At 46.9% G+C, this 19,030-nt stretch overlaps 1 protein-coding gene across 1 annotated transcript in view; it reads right to left on the bottom strand.

The window, feature by feature from the left end:
* Positions 1-720: 720 nt before the first annotated feature.
* The window catches only part of LOC139274982 (growth arrest-specific protein 6-like), a 48,705-nt gene continuing 30,395 nt past the window's right edge, over positions 721-19,030 (bottom strand). The window contains exons 9-15 of the mRNA XM_070891800.1: positions 18,451-18,569; positions 10,881-11,076; positions 9,712-9,873; positions 9,008-9,176; positions 7,963-8,114; positions 2,111-2,342; positions 721-1,469 (exon numbers count right to left, since the gene is read on the bottom strand). Of these exons, the coding sequence (XP_070747901.1) occupies positions 1,318-1,469; positions 2,111-2,342; positions 7,963-8,114; positions 9,008-9,176; positions 9,712-9,873; positions 10,881-11,076; positions 18,451-18,569 (1,182 nt within the window). The 3' untranslated portion in view covers positions 721-1,317. The remainder of the gene's footprint in view (positions 1,470-2,110; positions 2,343-7,962; positions 8,115-9,007; positions 9,177-9,711; positions 9,874-10,880; positions 11,077-18,450; positions 18,570-19,030) is intronic.

Below are 19,030 nucleotides of genomic sequence, written 5' to 3'. Positions count from 1 at the left end.
TTATTTTAAATGTACTTATCTCATTCCTAATCTCATCATCCAATGTCATGTCCACCTGTTCTATCTTCCTGGTAAATACTGATGCAAACTAATTCTTTAATATTTCTGCCATCTCTCTATCGTTACCTGTGGTATTATCCTGTCTATCCCTCAACGGCCCTCCTCCCATTCCAACTTTCCTTTTTTTAATTGATGTGCCTGTAAAATATTTTACTATTTTGTTTTATGCTCCTTGATAATTTAATTTCATAGTTCCTCTTTGCCTTCCTAATTGTTTTTTTGACCTCTCTTATCATGCATTCCCTGCTGTATGCCTCTTTCCTTGCCCTCAATTGTTCCCTTATGGCTTTATTCATCCATGGAGCGGAATATACGGTTCCTGCACTCTGTTGAACAGCGTTTCAGTAATAAGTGACCTCCCTATTCTTCCTACCAAAATGTAATACCTCACATTTATCAGTGTTGAACTTCATTTGCCAATTATATGTCCATTCTTCAAGTCTAAATCGTTAATATAAATTGTGAACTAGGGAGGGAATGCTAGGATTTTGACCCAGCAACAATGAAAGAATGGTAATATATTTTCAAGTCAGGATGGTGTGCAACTTGGAGGGGAACTTGCAGGTGATGGTGCTCCCTGCACCTGCTGCCCTCATCCTCCTCGGTGGCAAAGATTGCGGACTTGATGAACCATTTGATGAACAGCACACTTTAAACATCTGAGTCTTGGAAACATTGTATTGTGACTTTTTGCTAGATGCTCTTGCTATGTGAAGAATAGTTCCAAACATTTTGACATAGCATACAGTGTTTACAAATGCATGGTTATGATGTCACAAAGTACATGTACCATATTTTATATAAGCTGCATTTGAAAAGCATTAAGTACATGATCGGTCACTCTGATTGGTGTACGGGATGTAGTAGGTTAAGCATCCTCGCAGATCCATGGTATGAAAACCCCTCTATTCCTTCCCAGGATCTATCTGCCCCTATTTAATCCCGATTCCCAGTTAATTGAATTTTTTTAATCTTTTGGATAAAATTGATTGTAGTTAAAAAGAATCGACAGTCTTTAATCTGTAGCCTGTGTCCCCGTTACAAACACCTTGTCACACACCCTTGTGTTTCAATATCCCACGAGCCTTCGCTACTAGACCACCTTGCTTTAGTGTCACTCCCTCAACCTCCCGCCCAAGGAGTGATAAAACCTCAATGGTTAAAGCTACAGGGAACAGCCACATCAGTTCTTGGCATAAAATGTGAGAATATCTTTGGTGCATCAAACACTCAGAGAGAAGGCTAAGTGTCCCTTTGCTAATTTGCCCCATTCTCCACAGGGCAGGAGTGAGATCTAATGTCGTTGTGTTTGTAAATAGCCTCGTCCAGATCGATGACCCGGTTGTTGATGAGCACCTCCATACAGCCCTGATAGAACGCAGTGACAGGCGTGGAAATTATTGGAACATCTGTGAAAAAAAGCATCGATACCTTAGGCACCCGAGTATTAGATATTGCAATGTGACATCATTCGAGAGACAGTAATTATTAATTATTTCAGGATTATGCAACGGTGAGAGGTATAATACGCGGGATGAGCTTTGTTCACTCTTTTTACATGTGTTCATCACTCGATGTTTATACAGCAGTTCATTTACACCCACCCCTTACACAATCTGGGTTACGGCTCTTTAGAAAAATGGCCTGTCACACTGCACCAGTGTGTCCACTGCCTGTCACACTGCACCAGTGTGTCCGCTGCCTGTCACACTGCACCAGAGCATAGATGACGTTACGTCAGAGGATATTTGTCTTTGAACAAAGTGTCAAAGGAGGAAAGCATCACACTTGCAGGAAGCCCGGTTGATTTCTAACAGATTACTAGCCGATCTCCGGTGTCATTGCTCACGGAGCTGGCCGAGAAACGCAATAGTGGTGGGAGGTTTGTAATTACAGCGTAACAGGCAAAATAGGATTTTATCCATTGTAAATGTTGACAAAAAAGTGTTAGTCTCAAGATCATGACCCGGGAATTAAGAGTGATGTGGACAGGCCATGTGCTCCATGAACAGGGGTCTTAATATATTACAGTTGTAAAAAATAATTTTACCTGGAACTCCACCTAAATAGGTCCGTACCGAGCTGTGCATATATCGGTCTAGTGTGGTGAGACGCTCAGCTAATTGTGACTTTCCCAAAGGGCTGCTGCCAATTACTCCAGAAGACGCTAAGACAATGCGGCTTTTAGTTGCAATGAGCTGTATGGACAATCTGTCTCCGGCACACAGGGTTAGTGCTTCCAGTTTGTAAACGATCACATTCTCGATAGCTAGGACGATGCCCTAATGAAACATAACAACAACTTGTATTTATATAGGGCCTGTTAACATAGTAAAACATCCCAAGATGTTTCACAGGAGCATTATGAAGCAAAATTTGGCCCCAAGCTACATAAGGAGATATTAGGACAGGTAGTCACAGTTAGGTTTTAAGGAATCTCCTAGGCGAGGAGGAGGAGAGGTTTAGGGAGGGAATTCCAGAGCTTAGGGCCCCGGCAGCTGAGGCATGGCCACCAATGGTGGAGCGATGGATATTAGGGATGAGCAATTTGTCCTGGAGCAGCTGGCTAGGGGAGAAAAGGTAGAAGGCATTACTTTAGAGGAGGGAATGCTTTTCAGGGGAGATCAGTGGGTGGTCCCAGAACAGCACCAGAGGGAATTCCTCCAGATAGCCCACGGGGGCCCAGGAGCGGGACACCCAGGGGCCGGACACGACCTGGCAGAGGGTAGAACAGGTAGAGTGGTGGCCGCAACGGAGGGAGGGCGTCTGCGATTTTTGCGTAGACTGTCTGGTGTGCGCAGCGAACAACCTCAATCCCCAGAAAAGAAAGGTTCCCATGGGACACATGAGAAGGGTAAAGGGACCATGCAGTCGGTACAGGTCGATTACATCAGGCCATTGCCCATCGCAAAGGGGGGGGTTACAAGTACTGTTTGGTCTTAGTGGACGTTTTCTCGAAGTGGGTTGAAGCCTTCCCTTGCCAATCAGCCAGAGCATTGGCGACGGCAAGGATCTTGGTGAGGGAAGTGTTCGCTAGGTGGAGACTGCAGCAGATCGTGGAGTCCAACCGGGGAGCCACTTGACAGGGCAGGTCATCAGGGGTTGTGGAGCGACTTAATCGGACCATCAAAAAAAAGGCTGCGGAAGGAAACAGGACAGTCCCCGAAAAAGTGGGTTGAGGTTTGCCATTTGTCCTGATGGCGGTCCGAATCAGCCTCTCCAGAAGCACAGGGTACTCCCCATATGAGATCATGACCGGTAGGGTCATGCGCACGCCCAACCATGTTCTAGCGCCGGTTCTCTCAGCGCGGCAGGTGAGAGAAGTAAACCGGGATAAGTTTGTCAAGAATCTGTTTCAAGCACTTGAAACAGATTCATTGGCAAGCTGCCAACATAGGGAAGCAGCACCGGAACAATCGGATGCTGCTCAAGTCCCAGAGAACGCACGAGTGGAAGGTAGGGGACCAGGTCTTGACATGCAATTACGCTCGGGTGGGCAAGTTTGAGCCTTTGTACATGGGACCCTACAGAATCGTAGATAAGGCCAATCCCACGGTGTACGTGGTTAAGCTTCCAAAGCACACAAAGTGGTTCCGTGTGAATCAGTGCAAGTTGTTTAACCCGGGGGAAAGAGTGAGAAACAGAAAGCATCAAGGCGCTTTAAAGAGCGTGGTGGACGCGGGTCTTCCTCCCATAGTTTGGGACAGTGAGGAGCCCGTGGTGGTGGTGGTTAGGAGGAGTAGCAGGATCCCAGGGCCGAGAGCACAGTGGTCGCCTCCTTACACACCACCGAGGAGCCGTAAAAGGCCCCAGGTCGTGGAGACCTAGCGGGGCCACCCAGAGACGGGTGGTGGTGTATATAGTTTCCTTCTCAGTTTTGTGTTTTACAGAGTGTGTTTTTGATGAAGCCAGACCTGTGGAGGTATACCCTCTCACAGAAAGGTTGTTGTTTCTTTGTATCTTTACAGGAAGCCGAGAGAGAGATGGAGAGAACCCTGGTAATCGTTCTTTGGAGCTTGGCCGGAACTGGGTACACAGCAGATGTGGGGGGGACGGGGGACGCTGAGTAGTCCTTCCACTACAGATGTACTGGGGGGGGGGGGGGGAATGGACAGGTGACACGGACGGGATGGCAGCCTACTTCCACGAGGGAAGGTGGCCAGGGTGACTGAGGTCGAATTCGACGAAATACTCCAGCCACGCCGGGTTCACATATGGGGAGGCTTCCATACCGTGTCCCAGACGGTGGTGGTGACTCAGGAAATTGAGTCAGGACACGGGGAACCAGACAGCGGACTGGGAACGACTGGGGAATGATACGTACCGACGGATCACGGGATCAAAGGGGGGAGTGGAGGTGTGCTGGGACAAGTGGTGGAAGGAGGAACAGGGAATGTGTGTGTGTATGTGGGGGTCGGAACAGATCTGCCCAGCGGGTGTGTCGATTGCCTTTTCGAGGCAATGCCAGGATTCCAGAGCTGGGATCAGATGGGATCTCTGAGTATGGACTCCTGCGTGGTCCCAGACCCCCCCAACACAATAAATTCCACGGAGCTTGTCGCACACAAGAGAAAGCCCCTGCTCACAGCCCCACCGGTACAGGCGACAGAAGTTAGGTGTCCTGCCACCAAACCAGGCCCAGGGAACGGTTTAGTTTTAGTCCTGACCGGGAAGGTTTTATTCCAGGGGGTGCATTATGCAGTCGCGTCATTCATTTTAAACTTAACCGGGGTACATCTGCCCGAGTGGTGTCCAAGAAAAACTGAGCAGCTGTATGAGGCACTCATTCAAGAAATGTTCCGCCAGTTCTTTGAACTCAGTTACGGGAAGGTTGTACGATATGGGAGTGTACGACGTTGGTCTGGGAAGGCAGAGGCGAGGGGTGCTCAATGATGTCACGACGGTGTTTAGCGCGGGTACATAAAAGCCGTGGAGCCCTCGCAGAAACATAATTTTACATTGGAACAGACAAACCAAAACAGGGGAGGAAATTAAAGGGATCAATTCTCCGGCCTGGTGGGACCTTGGTTTGAATGTAGAAGTTCCTCTGTGGATCCGGATATGCTCACAGGTTCTCGCCATTGTATAGTTGTTGATTGATATACCTGTTGTGAATTTCTTGTAAAAAGGGAAGTCAGGCGCTCCAGAGTCGATGGGAGGCTTTGTTAACGAACCTTGAATGTAACTTTCTGTATCTCTATGGTAACAGTGCGGTGCACGGTTATATTTAACTGATGTATTCGAGGTGTCAAAAGTAAAGTATATAGGGTTGGTTGGACCATGACATGTTTTCACCAGCGAACGTTTGATATTTCAGAAGGATTTATGAAATATCATAGGGGCGACTGTAAGATTCGGCGAAAACAGCGGTGTAAACTTTTGGACTTAAAAGTTTTGAACTTTGCTGGGACACATACAGCAGAAGAGCTAACCTGGGCAAGTCCAAACATGTTTTAACCTGAATACACACTAGCTGGGCAGGAATGAGAATGGCTGAAAGCAGGTTAATTGAGCGCCTTTTGTCATGGAATGTGAACCCATCATTGAGACATTAAGTAACAACCCAGTTTGACAAAGGGGCAGGCAAAGACTTGATTGTTGTCTTTTCAGTTAGACAGCCGCAGGCGGGAAGGACAGTTGGAGTTTAAACAGTCTTGCAGGTATAAGAGAAGGCAGTTGGAATCGCTCTCGCTCTCTCTCTCACACCCACCCCCCCAACTATCGACACATGCTTGCAACGCACAAGAACCGAACACTCCATCTGGGACGGAGAGAAGAAACCACCATCTATGAGCTAAGAGAGCCTTGCTACTTCGACTGGGAGGCTGATCTTGAGACTGGACTTCAATACCACAGATTGGTACCACAATCCAGTAGTTTTATGGTCACCAGAAGATATGCCTCATCGGGAGAAGCAACGAGTAAGCCAGAGAGGTAACTGATGAGCAGTTATCCTAGCCCATGGATCTTTAAGACCACCACATTGTGTGAAAGGATGTTGTGTGTCCCAACCAAATTTTAGGAGTTTTCAAGAGAGGTGTTTTAGACATGGGTACGTCACGTTAGGGACTTGTTTAGACAGGCCAAACTGTGTATTGTACTGCATTTGTTTGTTTTACACACCAGGGTGTGTGGAGTTTTACTGGGTGCAGGTGTGTATTTTAACTTTAATAAAAACATTGCCGGTACTCAGACCAAGGTACCCATCCCTGACTCATTCATCTGTTCAGTACAGTAATTCCAGTGTTAGAACTATTGTAAAGTGGGGGTGCTTCGAAAACACCCAAGAGAAACCACTTACAGGAGGGAATTCCAGAGCTTAGGGCACAGACAGCTGAAGGCATGACCACCAATGGTGGAGCGATGGAAATCGGGGATGAGCAAGAGGCCACAATTGGAGGAACACAGATATCTCCGAGGGTTGGGGGTGGGAGGTGGTTAGAGATAGGAAGGGGCGAGGCCAGGGAGGGATTTGAACATGAGGATGAGAATATTAAAATTAAGGCATTGCCGGGACAGAAGCCAATGTAGGTCAGCGAGCACAGGGGGTGATGGGTGAGCAGAACTTGGTGTGAGTTAGGATATGGGCAGCAGAGTTTTGGATGAGCTCAAAGTTTAGAGAGGGTGCAATGATTACACAGAAACACCACTTTCCTTATGCTCCTCACAGAGTGTTGTATCTCGTTCAGTGCGATGGCAGAGAGCAGATATATGATAAAAGGTGAGGCAAAACGCAATGCAGGAACGGGAGGGATAGAAGGAAGAGCTTGCATTTATATAGTATCTTAACATAGCCTCGGGATGTCATAGAGATTCACAACTAATGAATTAAAGTTTACAGCACAGGAGGCCATTCATCTCATTGTGTCTATGGTGGCCCTTTGTTAAAGCCTTTTTTATTCATTCACGGGATGTGGAGGTCGCTGGCAAGGCTAGGATTATTGCCCATCCCTAATTTCCCCTTCGGAAGGTGTTGGTGAGCCGCTGCAGGTTCAAGAAGGCGTGTGGTGAAGGTACATCTAGGCCATTTCAGAGGGCATTTAAGAGTCATCCATATTGCTGTGGGTCTGGAGTCACATATAGGCCAGACCGGGTAAGGACGGCAGATTTCCTTCCCGAAAGGACATCAGTGAACCAGATGGGTTTTAACAACAATCCAGTAGTTTTATGGTCACCATTATTGATACAAGTCTTTTATTCCAGATTTATTTAATTAACTGTTGAGATTTGAACTCACGTCTCTGGATCATTAGTCCAGGCCTCTGGATTACTAGTCCAGTAACTTAACCACTATGCTACCATTCCCAGGTAAATCTAAAACTAATCCCACTGCCCCGCTCTCAGCCAATAACAATGAAGTACAGTCCATTGGTAGGAAAACCCAACAACCAACAATTAGATGAGTGGTCTGTTTTTCGTGATTGAGGGAAAACCTGGGCCATGAAAATTCCCCTGCTCTTCCTCAAATAGCAGACATGAAATATTTTAGACCCACCTGAACATGTTAACATCTCAACTGAAAGACGGCATCTCCAACAGTACAGTGCTCCCTCAGTACTGATACTCCGACAGTGCAGAGCTCCCTCAGTACTGCCCCTCCGACAGTGCAGCGCACCCTCAGCACTGCCCTTCCGACAGTGTAGTGCCCCCTCAGTACTGCCCCTCAGACAGTGCAGTGCTCCCTCAGTACTTCCCCTCCCACAGGGCTGCGCTCCCTCAGTACTGCATTGGAGCATCAGCCTGGATTATGTGCCCGGGTCCTGGAGTGGGACTTGAACCAATGACCACCTGAAATTGATACCAACTGAATCAAGCTGACCTCCCCTCTCAATTCTGCCCTCTGACCCCTGGCTCTCTGACCCCCACTGCTCCTCGATTCTATGAATTCATCCCGTTAGTTACCTGTGCAGCTGCGTTCAAATCCATGACAGCCAGAGAGAGCGAGACATTGTTGTCGTTTATCAAAGCGAACAAGACCCCAGTGTCTGTTGAGGGGCGGATTGAGAGATCGACATTTACCGCCCAGCTCCCATCGTCATTACTCGGGCTTGTATCTGTGTTTTTAAAAGTAGCAGTCATTTGATATTTTTAGTAATATATTTGCAACACATATTTTTCAGAATCACTTTTGCAGCAATTCATTTTTTTACTAAATTAAATCACACACACCTCTTCAAAAGCAATTGATCAATTCTACTTGGTTGGGTCGCACTGCCCCTATCAGTAATTGCAGGTGGCAGTGGATATAACCAGCGCGGATCTGAGAGATCCAGCGTACATCATCTGCTTGGGTCTCCAAAAAATCCTTCCGATAAAGAGAAACTTTGCGTTAAAATGAAGTCCCAGGGGTCAAGGGTGATATTGTGCGATGGATTGCAAATATGTCTAAAGGTTTGAATGGGGCTGTTTGCTAATAGGGTCCAGTCACTATTGGTGTGTCCCAGGAGTCAGTCCTGTGTCCTCCTCCTGTTCATTAACCATCTGGAGCAGGGCATAGGCAGCACGGTTCGTAAATTGCGCATTAAGTCAGGACCTTAGAAGACAGAGGCCGATTACAACTGGAATTGGGTGGACTGGCGAAGTAGGTCCAAGACTGGCAAATGTCAAAAAAAGTGACATGGAAACACATGGAGATAGAAACATTTCCAGTCTCACTACTGAGCTAAAATTAAATTACAAATGAATTTAGGAATATGAAGGAATAGGTTCATCATTCTGATACTAGTTAGCTTGCAAATACAATCGAGTCTAAGGGCTGATACTGAGGTCCCAACACAAACCCTCATGCTTCAAGTCTGTCAGCGGCCCACAGACCTGACCTCATGACTTAATAGCATCCTGCCAAAGTCTAGCTTTTTCTGATGCACTTGAAGATCTGAGAGCAAGTGCCCGCCCTGTCTGAAGGGCAAAGACTTCAGTGGTGCAAGGAAAGGAGATTGGCACCTACCGTAGCTGACAGCGAAGGACGCAAAGCCCTCTCCGGGGTAGTAAGATCCACTCTCCAGCTCAGAGAAGCACTGCATTCTTTCATCGTGTTTGATAGTCTCACTTATTATTGTGTCTTCGCCATTCATCCAGTTCCAGCCACGCATGCACGCATCCAATCGGGGGTTAATCTGAAGGACGACGAATCAGATCTTGGGAATCACAGACAGGTTTGCTACATGTACAGTTTCTATTCCTGACACGGAATCTCCCTCCACAAACCAATGGGGAATTGCACAGGGAGAGAAATCCTGCCAGGAAGGGGAATGACTAAATATGAGCAAACGACCCCTCCACAGGACATGTGACCCCCCCCCCATAGGACATGTCACGTCACCCCCCCCCTTAGGACGTGTGACTCCCCCACAGGACATGTCACCCCACCCCCATAGGACATGTGACGCCCCCAAATAGGTCACATGACTCCCCCAGGTTGCGTGATCCTGTCCCACAACATACGTCGTGACTATCTCGATATGACTTGACTCCCCCACATGGGTCATGTGACTCCCTCAAAAGTCATGTGCCACCCCACACCCAAAATCGGTCACATGACACCACATAAGCCATGTAACTTCCACACAGGACATGTGACTCTTCCCACACATTCTAAAAATGACCCCAAAACATACCGTGGCGATTAGAAAGTTTAATAAAGTAAGTTACCCATTTAACAAGCTGCCTGTCATTAAAGAGGCCTCCAACAGTGATGTTTATCTGAAATAATCCCAGGCTCTCCAGGAATAGGCCCCTGGGGATGTTAATATTCATCACTGCCTCTCGTGCAACTTTCACGATTAAGCTGTTTTTTGATTCTTCGACAGAAATCTGAAACACAGAAAACTTCAGAAACAGCAAACTGAAACCCGGCACGCTAACAGAACACACACACAACACGGATAGTCCGGTCCATCAGCAATGATGAAATGAAATTTAATCAAAAACTATCAGCTTATAATAAAAAGATAAAGAACTTGCATTTATATAGCGCCTTTCACGACCTCAAGACGTCCCATAGTGCTTTACAGCCAAGTGAAGTCACTGTTGTAATGTATGAAACGCAGCAGCCAATTTGGCAAAGCAAGATCCCACAAACAGCGCTGTGATAAATGACCAAATAATCTGCTTTCTGATGCTGATTGAGGGATAAATAATTTCCCCAGGAGACTGGGAGGACTCCCCTGCTCCTCTTCAAAATAGTGCTATGGGATCTTTTACATCCACCTGAGAGCAGACGGGGCCATGGTTCAACGTCTCATCCAAAATACGGCACCTCCGACAGTGCAACGCTCCCTCAGTACTGCCCCTCCGACAGTGCAGCACTCCATCAGTACTGCCCCTCCGACAGTGCAGCGCTGCCTCAGTACTGCCCCTCCAACAGTGCAGCGCTCCCTCAGTCCTGCCCCTCTGACAGTGCAGCGCTGCCTCAGTACTGCCCCTCCAACAGTGCAGCGCTGCCTCAGTACTGCCCCTCCAACAGTGCAGCGCTCCATCAGTACTGCCCCTCCGACAGTGCAGCGCTCCCTCAGTACTGCCCCTCCGACAGTGCAGCGCTGCCTCAGTACTGCCCCCTCCGACAGTGCAGTGCTCACTCAGTCCTGCCCCTCTGACAGTGCAGCACTCCCTCAGTGGAGCACTGGGAGGGTCAGCCTGGATTACGGATTACGGGCTCGAGTCTCTGGATCTGAGATTTGAACCCACGACATTCTGATACAGAGGTGTGGGTGCCACCTACTTACCCATGGCTGACACCCAATAATTCAACACAAAATTATTCTTCTTGCCTGGCACTCCTTAAAAGGAGGAAAGCAAATGGTAACCGGTTGGGAACTTACTGTGTGCCAGTGGCCATCATGTAGCAGTGGACCTCCATTGGTCACTCCTGATGTGACCTCATTGGCATTGCTGTATTGGACCTGAAGTCTTCCATTGTGCAGAGCGAGCATGATCCAGGTGTTGTTTTGCTCGTGGCCGGCTTGGAATATTGTGCCCTCAGTGTCAAACGTTCTAAAGTCAAATTCCACTGAAAACCTGCCCATGAAAAACACAACTGATCATTCCACATGTCTTACGCTCGCACCGACTGCTGTGTAACACTGTCCCATAACGTTAGAGCCAGCGATGCCAACTCTGGTTGGACAGAATCTTGGAGCTGTGTCACATGACCTCCTGTCTCCAACCGCCCCGCCCCCACACTCTCGCCATTGGTCGCCCGACATGACCAATCAAGCGGCGCACTGCCTTCCCCACCACCCATTGGATAGCGAACAGACGCTTCCTTACCCAATTTGATGATTCTTGTCTGTCAGTCACACTGCCCTTTCACCCTATACTTTTATTACTAATAAACAACAACGTGCATTTATATAGTGCTTTTAATGTAGTAAAACATCCCAAAGTGCGTCAAAGAATTAGACACCAAGCCATATAAGGAGATATTAGGACAGGTGACCAAAAGCTTGGTCAAGAGATAGGTTTTAAGGAGCGTATTAAAGAAGGAGAGAAAGGTAAGAGAGAGATGGAGAGGTTTAGGGAGGGAATTCCAGAGCTTAGGGCCCCAGACAGCTGAAGGCACGGCCACCAATGGTGGAGTGATATTAATGGGGATGCTCAAGAAGCCAGAATTGGAGGAGCGCAGAGATCTCGGGGGGGGGGGGTTATTGGGTTGATGGAGGTTACAGAGATAGGGAGGGTCGAGGCCATTGAGGGATTTAAAAACATTTGAGGACAACTTTTAAATTGAGGCGTTTTCGGAGCGGGAGCACGGGGTGATGGGCGAAGGGGACGGTGCGAGTTAGGATATGGGGCAGCAGAGTTTTGGATGTTCAAATCTTGCATTGAGTTATTCCTCGAGCAGACTAATGATTTGGAAAGAAGAATGTGCTAAACTGCTGCCAAAACCTCTGGAGTGCTGCCCATTGGGAGCTGGCCCAAGATTGCTGAAAGCAAGCAGCTGAGGCTCTGGAAGAACAGTCAGACATTTTATCTCATTAGTGCGCACTGAACTCAATCCCATCTCCGCCCAGTGAAAGTGCAGCATTCTCACCCCGTGAGGTCCAGGAGGGCCCCGCATGGGGATTCAAAACAAACTGAGGAAAAACATTGTTTCATAATTATTTCAAAAGAATCGTTCAACAAGTTTCCATTTTGAGTATGAAAACAATTTACATACATTTTTGTGTTTTGTAATAAATTACTGCTCAAATCTCACAAATCAGGTTTACAAAATGGCAACAAAATTCACTCGACCTTAATGGAGGTAAATTTAGGGGTGATTGGGTGTGCAGCCTAATATAGAGAAAGAAAGAACTTGCATTTATATAGCACCTTTCATGACCCCTGGATGTTTTACAGCAGTTTTCTCTACTTTCTGTCACAAACTCTCGGTGCCACAGACAGCTTCCATCACCACCACCTGCAGAGCTTTAACATTCTCCCATCCAAAGAAACGTTAGGAGCAGGAGGAGGCCATTCGGCCCCTCGTGCCTTTCACCCATTCAATTAAATTATGTCTGATTTGTACCTCAACTCCATCTACGCACCTTGGTTCCGTATCCAGTGTCAAGGAGCATACAGCAGTAGGATAAAGAAAAAAAGGGAAGCTTATGACAGATACCGAGGGCTCAATACTGCAAAAACCCTACAGTATAGAAAGTGCAGGGATGAAATTAAAAAGGAAATTAGGAAAGCAAAGAAAGAACATGAAAACATTTTGGCAAGTAATATCAAGGACAACCCAAAGATGTTTTATAAATACATTAAGAGCAGGAGGATAACTAAAGAAAGAGTAGGGCCTATTAGAGACCATAAAGGTAATGTGTGTGTGGAGGTGGAAGATGTGGGTATAGTATTTAATGAATACTTCGCGACTGTTTTCACAAAAGGGAGGGGCGTTGCAGATATTGCAATCAAGCAGGAGTGTGAAATATTAGATAAAATAAACAGAGAGGAAGTATTAAAGGAGTTTAGCAGCTTTGAAAGTGGATAAATTCCCGGGCCCGGAGAAGCAAGAGGAAATAGCAGCGGCTCTGACCATCATTTTCCGATCCTCTCTGGCTACAAGTGTGGTGCCAGACGACTGGAGGACTGCTAACATCGTACCTTTGTTTAAAAAGGGAGAAACGGATAGACCAAGTAATTACAGGCCAGTCAGCCTAACCTCAGTGGTGGAAAAATTATTGGAAAAAATTCTGAGACACAGGTTAAACCTTCATTTAGAAAGACACAGATTAATCAAGGACAGTCAGCATGGATTTGTTAAGGGAAGATCATGTCTGACTAACTTGATTGAATTTTTTGAGAAAGTAACAAGGAGGATCAATGAGGGCAGTGTGTTTGATGCAGTGTATATGGATTTTAGCAAGCCTTTTGATAAGGTTCCACATGGTAGATTGGTCATGAAAGTAAAAGTCCATGGGATCCAGGGCAAAGTGGCAAGTTGGATCCAAAATTGGCTGAGAGACAGGAAGCAAAGGGTAATGGTTGATGGATGTTTTTGTAACTGGAAGGCTGTTTCCAGGGCTCAGTACTAGGTCCTTTACTTTTTGTGGTATATATCAATTATTTAGACTTGAATGTAGGGGGTATGCTTAAGAAGTTTGCAGATGATACTAAAATCAACTGTGTGGTTGATAATGAAGAAGATGTAGACTGAAGGACGATATCAATGAACTGGTCAGTTGGGCAGAACAGTGACAAATGGAATTCAATCCGGAAAAGTGTGAGGTAATGCAATTGGGGAGGGCTAACAAGGCAAGGGAATACACATTAAATGGTAGAACAATGAAAAGTGTAGAGGAACAAAGGGACGTTGGAGTGCAGGTCCACAGATCCCTGAAGGTAGCAGGCCAGGTAGAGAAGGTGGTTATAAGGAGGCATACAGAATACTTGCCTTTATTTGTTGAGGCATAGAATACAAGAGCATGGAGGTTATGCTTGAACTGTATAAAACACTAGTTAGGCCACAGCTAGAGTGTAGTTCTGGTCACATTACAGGAAATGTGTGATTGTACTAGAGAGGGTACAGAGGAGATTCACGAGGATGTTGCCTGGACTGGAGAATTTTAACTATGAGGAAAGATTGGATAGGCTGGGTTTGTTTTCTTTGGAACAGAGGAGGCTAAGGGGAGACCTTATAGAGGTGTATAAAATTATGAGGGGCCTAGATAGAGTGAGTGGGAAGGACCTATTTCCCTTCGCAGAGGGGTCAAAAGCCAGGTATAGATGTAAAGTAATTGGTTGGAGGTTTAGAAGAGATATGAGGGGAAATTTCTTCACCCAGAGGGTGGTGGGGGTCTGGAACTCACTGCCTGAAAGGGTGGTAGAGGCATAAACCCTCACCACATTTAAAAAGTACTTGGATGTGCACTTGAAGTGCCATAACCTACAAGGCTATGAACCAATACCTGGAAAGTGGGATTAGGCTGGATAGTTCTTTGTTGGCCGGCACAGATACGATGGGCCGAAATGGCCTCATTCTGTGTTGCAAATTTTTATGATTTCTATGATTTGATTCCTCAATACCCTTTACCCAACAAAAATCTATCAGTCTCAGCTTTGAAAGCTCCAGTTGACTCCCAGACCCAACAGCTTTTTGGGGGCAGCGAGTTTCAGATTTCCACTACCCTTTGTGTGAAGAAGTGCTTGCTGACATCACCCCTGAACGGCCTAGCTCTAATTTTAAGCTGATGTCCCCTTGTTCTGGACTCTCCAACCAGAGGAAATAGTTTCTCTATTTACCATATCATAGAATCATAGAATGCTTACAGTACAAAAGGCGGCCATTTCGCCCGTCGAGCCCATGCCAGCTCGCAGTTAGTCCATCCCACTCCCACGCCATTACCCCATAGTCCTACAAAAAATTCTTCAGGTACTTATCCAACTCCCTTTTGAAAAATTAGATTGAGTCTTCCTCCACTACCCCATCAGGCAGTGCATTCCAGATCCTAACCACTCACTGCGGAAATAAGTTTTTTCTTATGTCAGCTTTGCTTTTTTTTGCCAGTCACCTTATATCTGTATCCTCTGGTTCTCAATCCTTCTGCCAATGGGAACAGTTTCCCATCTACTCTGTCCAGACCTCTCATGATTATGAACACCTCTATCAAATCTCCTCCTAATCTTCTCTGCTCCAAGGAATACAACCCCAGCTTCTCCAGTCTATCCACGTAACTGAGGTCCCTCATTGCTGCAATCATCCTCATAAACTTTTTCTGCACCTTCTCTAAGGCCTACACATCCTTCCTAAAGTGTGGTGCCCAGAATTGGGCACACTACTCCAGTTGGGGCTGAATCAGTGTTTTTTTTTAAAAAACAGGTTCATCATAATTCCCACACTTTTGTACTCTATGGGTCTGAAATTCACCGGCCCTGAAAGTGATACCTCCCCTGCAATCTCCCTCCATGCATTATGTACTGGCATCTGCCAGGTCTCCCCACATCAGGAAACAGTATTCTTCTTCTGTCCTCCCCACCGTCCATCAGTGTCTCCAGCTTCATATCAGTGAATCTGTTGACTCTCCTTGCACCTCTTACACCAGCCATCCATCCTTGGAGCCATCCTTCCATCCTCCCTCCCCCCTCAGGGCCTTGCTGCAAACCCTGGCCTTTGCAGCCGACTCATTAGAACCCTTACCTGCATGCTGAATTTCTCAGTGGTGATAACACTCAAATTAAGACAGCCACACCACTGAAAAATCCACTTTGGAAGGGTTCATTAGCGCTGGAACCCATTTGTCTACTTTTAGAGCTGAATTTGGGGTGGCCCAGCCACGAAAACATTTTGGCGCTAGTGGCCACAAAAAGTTGGGGGGAGCACCAGCTTTCCAGCGGTACTGAAGTTTGGCCCCTATACCTCTATATATGAAGCCCAGGATCCCGTAAGCCTTTTCAACTGCTTTCTCACCTTCAACGATTTGTGTACACATACCCCCAAGGTCTCTGTTTGTGCACCCCCTTCAGGATTGTACCATTTAGTTTATATGTCGGCTCCTCATTCTTTCTACCAAAATGTATCACTTCATACTTTTCTGCGTTAAATTTCATCCGCCACGTGTCCGCCCATTTCACCAGCCTATGTCTTCCTGAAGTTTATTACTCTCCTCTACATGGCTCACTATACTTCTATATATCTGCAAATTTTGAAATTGTACAAGTCATTAATATATATCAAGAAAAGCAATTGTCCTAGAACTAACCTCTGGGGAACATCACTGTACCTTCCTCCAGCCCGAAAAACAACCCTTCACCACTACTCTCGGTTTCCTGTCACTTAGCCAATTTCGTATCCATGCTGCCACTGTCCCTTTTATTCCATGGGCTTCAATTTTGCTGGCAAGCCTAATATGTGACACATTGTCGAATGCCTTTTGGAAATCCATGTAAATAACGTCAACCATATTACCCTCATCAACCCTCTCTGTTACCCCATCAAAAAATTTGATCAAGGTGGTTAAACATGATTTGCCTTTAACAAATCGGTGCTGGCTCTCCTTAATTAATCCACACCTATCCAAGTGACTGTTAATTTCATCCATATTTACGGTTTCTAAAAGCATCCCCACGGAGGTTAAACTGACTGGCCTGCAGTTGCTGCGTTTATCTTTACATCCTTTTTTGAATAATGGTGTAACATTTGCAATTCCCCAGTCCTCTAGCATCACCCCGTATCTAAGGATGATTGGAATATTATGCCCAGTACACCTCTGCGATTTCCTTCCTCATCTCCTTTAATCATCTTAAACACCTCAGTTAGATCACCCCTTAATCTTTTGTACTCGAGGGGATACAAGCCTAGACTATGCAACCTGTCCTCATAATTTAACACTTTTAGCCCCGGTTTCACATTCTGTCAACTAACCCAGAGCAAGGGAAGCTTTCCCTGCGTGTCACCCACAGAGCTCCATATTTGATGACTGGGGGGCAGTGCTGTGGGGCGGGGACAGCTTGATGGAGGACCTTTGTCTTACAGATGTTTAGCGTAAGACCCATGCTTTCGTACGCCTCAGTAAATACGTCGACTATGTCCTGGAGTGCGGCCTCTGTATGTGCGCAGACGCAGGCGTCGTCTGCGTACTGTAGCTCGACGACAGAGGTTGGGTGGTCTTGGAGCTGGCCTGGAGACAGCGTAGGTTGAACAGGTTCCCACTGGTTCTGTAGTTTAGTTCCACTCCAGCGGGGTGCTTGTTGACTGTGAGGTAGAGCATGGCGGCGAGGAAGATTGAGAAGAGGATTAGAGCGATGATGCAGCCCTGTTTGACCCCGGTCCGGACGTGGATTGGGTCTATGGTGGATCTGTTGGTCTCCCAGTCATCAAGATCCACGGCGTGGCCCTGGACATCCTGGACCACTTCCCATATCTCGGGAGCCTCCGATCAACAAGAGCAGGTATCGACGACGAGATCCAACACCGCCTCCAGTGCGCCAGTGCAGCCTTTGGCCGCCTGAGGAAAAGATTGTTTGAAGACCAGGCCCTCAAAGCTGCCACCAAGCACATGATCTACAGGGCTGTAGTAATACCTGCCCTCCTGTATGGCTCAGAGACATGGACCATGTGCAGTAGACACTAAGTTGCTGGAGAAATATCACCAACGATGTCTCCGCAAGATCCTACAAATCCCCTGGGAGGACAGGCGCACCAACATCAGCGTCCTCATTCAGGCCAACATTCCCAGCATTGAAGCACTGACCACACTTGATCAGCTCCGCTGGGCAGGCCACATGGTCTGCATGCCAGACACGAGACTCCCAAAGCAAGTGCTCTACTCGGAGCTCCTTCCCGGCAAACGAGCCAAAGGTGGGCAGCGGAAACGCTACAAGGACACCCTCAAAGCCTCCCTGATAAAGTGCGACATCCCCACCGACACTTGGGAGTCCCTGGCCCAAGACCACCCTAGGTGGAGGGTGCTGAGTGCCTCGAGTCTCAACACCGAGAGCATGCAGAAATCAAGCGCAGGCAGCGGAACGAGCATGCGGCAAACCAGTCCCACCCACCCCTTCCCTCAACGACTGTCTGTCTGTCCCACCTGTGACAGAGTTTGTGGCTCTCGTATTGGACTGTTTAGCCACCAAAGAATTCACTTCAGGAGTGGAAGCAAGTCTTCCTCGATTCCGAGGGACTGTCTATGATGATGATATTTATACCCACAGAAAGTATGGAACCTTTCACAATAGGAAATGGAATCTGCCATGCACAGAGACCTTGTAAATAATACATCTACACTAATGAATGTAGTAATTGTGACACATACAAGTCTATATCACACAGCTCTAACACAAGCCCACAGGAAGGGTCACAGTCAGTGCTTCCTGACATCACCCCTGAACGGCCTGGCTCTAATTTTAAGGTGATGTCCCCTTGTTCTGGACTCCCCCACCAGAGGAATCTCTAATATAACAAAGACTCACCGAGTTTGTTGTTTCCTTTTGAAGTTAAAACGCATCACTGGAATCCCTTTGAAGAACCTTCCCAGATATAGGGAGCCTTCATTTTTCACCATGTCCAGTGACACGCAGGGCAAAATAGGCTGCAACACGGAGACAGTAAGTTGATGCTTTACATTAAAGAAAAAGTCGCATGGCAACATTTATAAAGTAGCCGATATTTTAAATCATCTGTATTTTGGCAAAATATCACATAATCTGCTTGTCCTGACAGACATTTCCCTACAGTTGTTCCTATAACCTCAATCCTATGACGCAAACCACCTACTGTTCTTTGCACCGCTACAGGCTGCTTACTTTGGGTAAATATTAAGAATCTGTCCTCCGTCCACGAAGTTTCACCTCTCAAAGGCGCATGGATATCAACGGTCCCCGCTCCAGTGACCGCTGAACTGTGTCCCGTGACCCCCCTCTCCCAACCCAAACACCCGTCTGACTGTCTCAATTATACTGCCATGCTGTCGAGCTTCTTGAATGTTGTTGGAGCTGCACCCATCCAGGCAAGTGGAGAGTATTCCATCATACTCCTGACTTGTGCCTTGTA

Source organism: Pristiophorus japonicus, chromosome 10, assembly GCF_044704955.1.
Source record: "Pristiophorus japonicus isolate sPriJap1 chromosome 10, sPriJap1.hap1, whole genome shotgun sequence".
NCBI classification, from domain to species: domain Eukaryota; kingdom Metazoa; phylum Chordata; class Chondrichthyes; family Pristiophoridae; genus Pristiophorus; species Pristiophorus japonicus.
The sequence above is the reverse complement of the archived record's forward strand: the minus strand, read 5'-3'. Positions and strand labels throughout refer to the sequence as shown.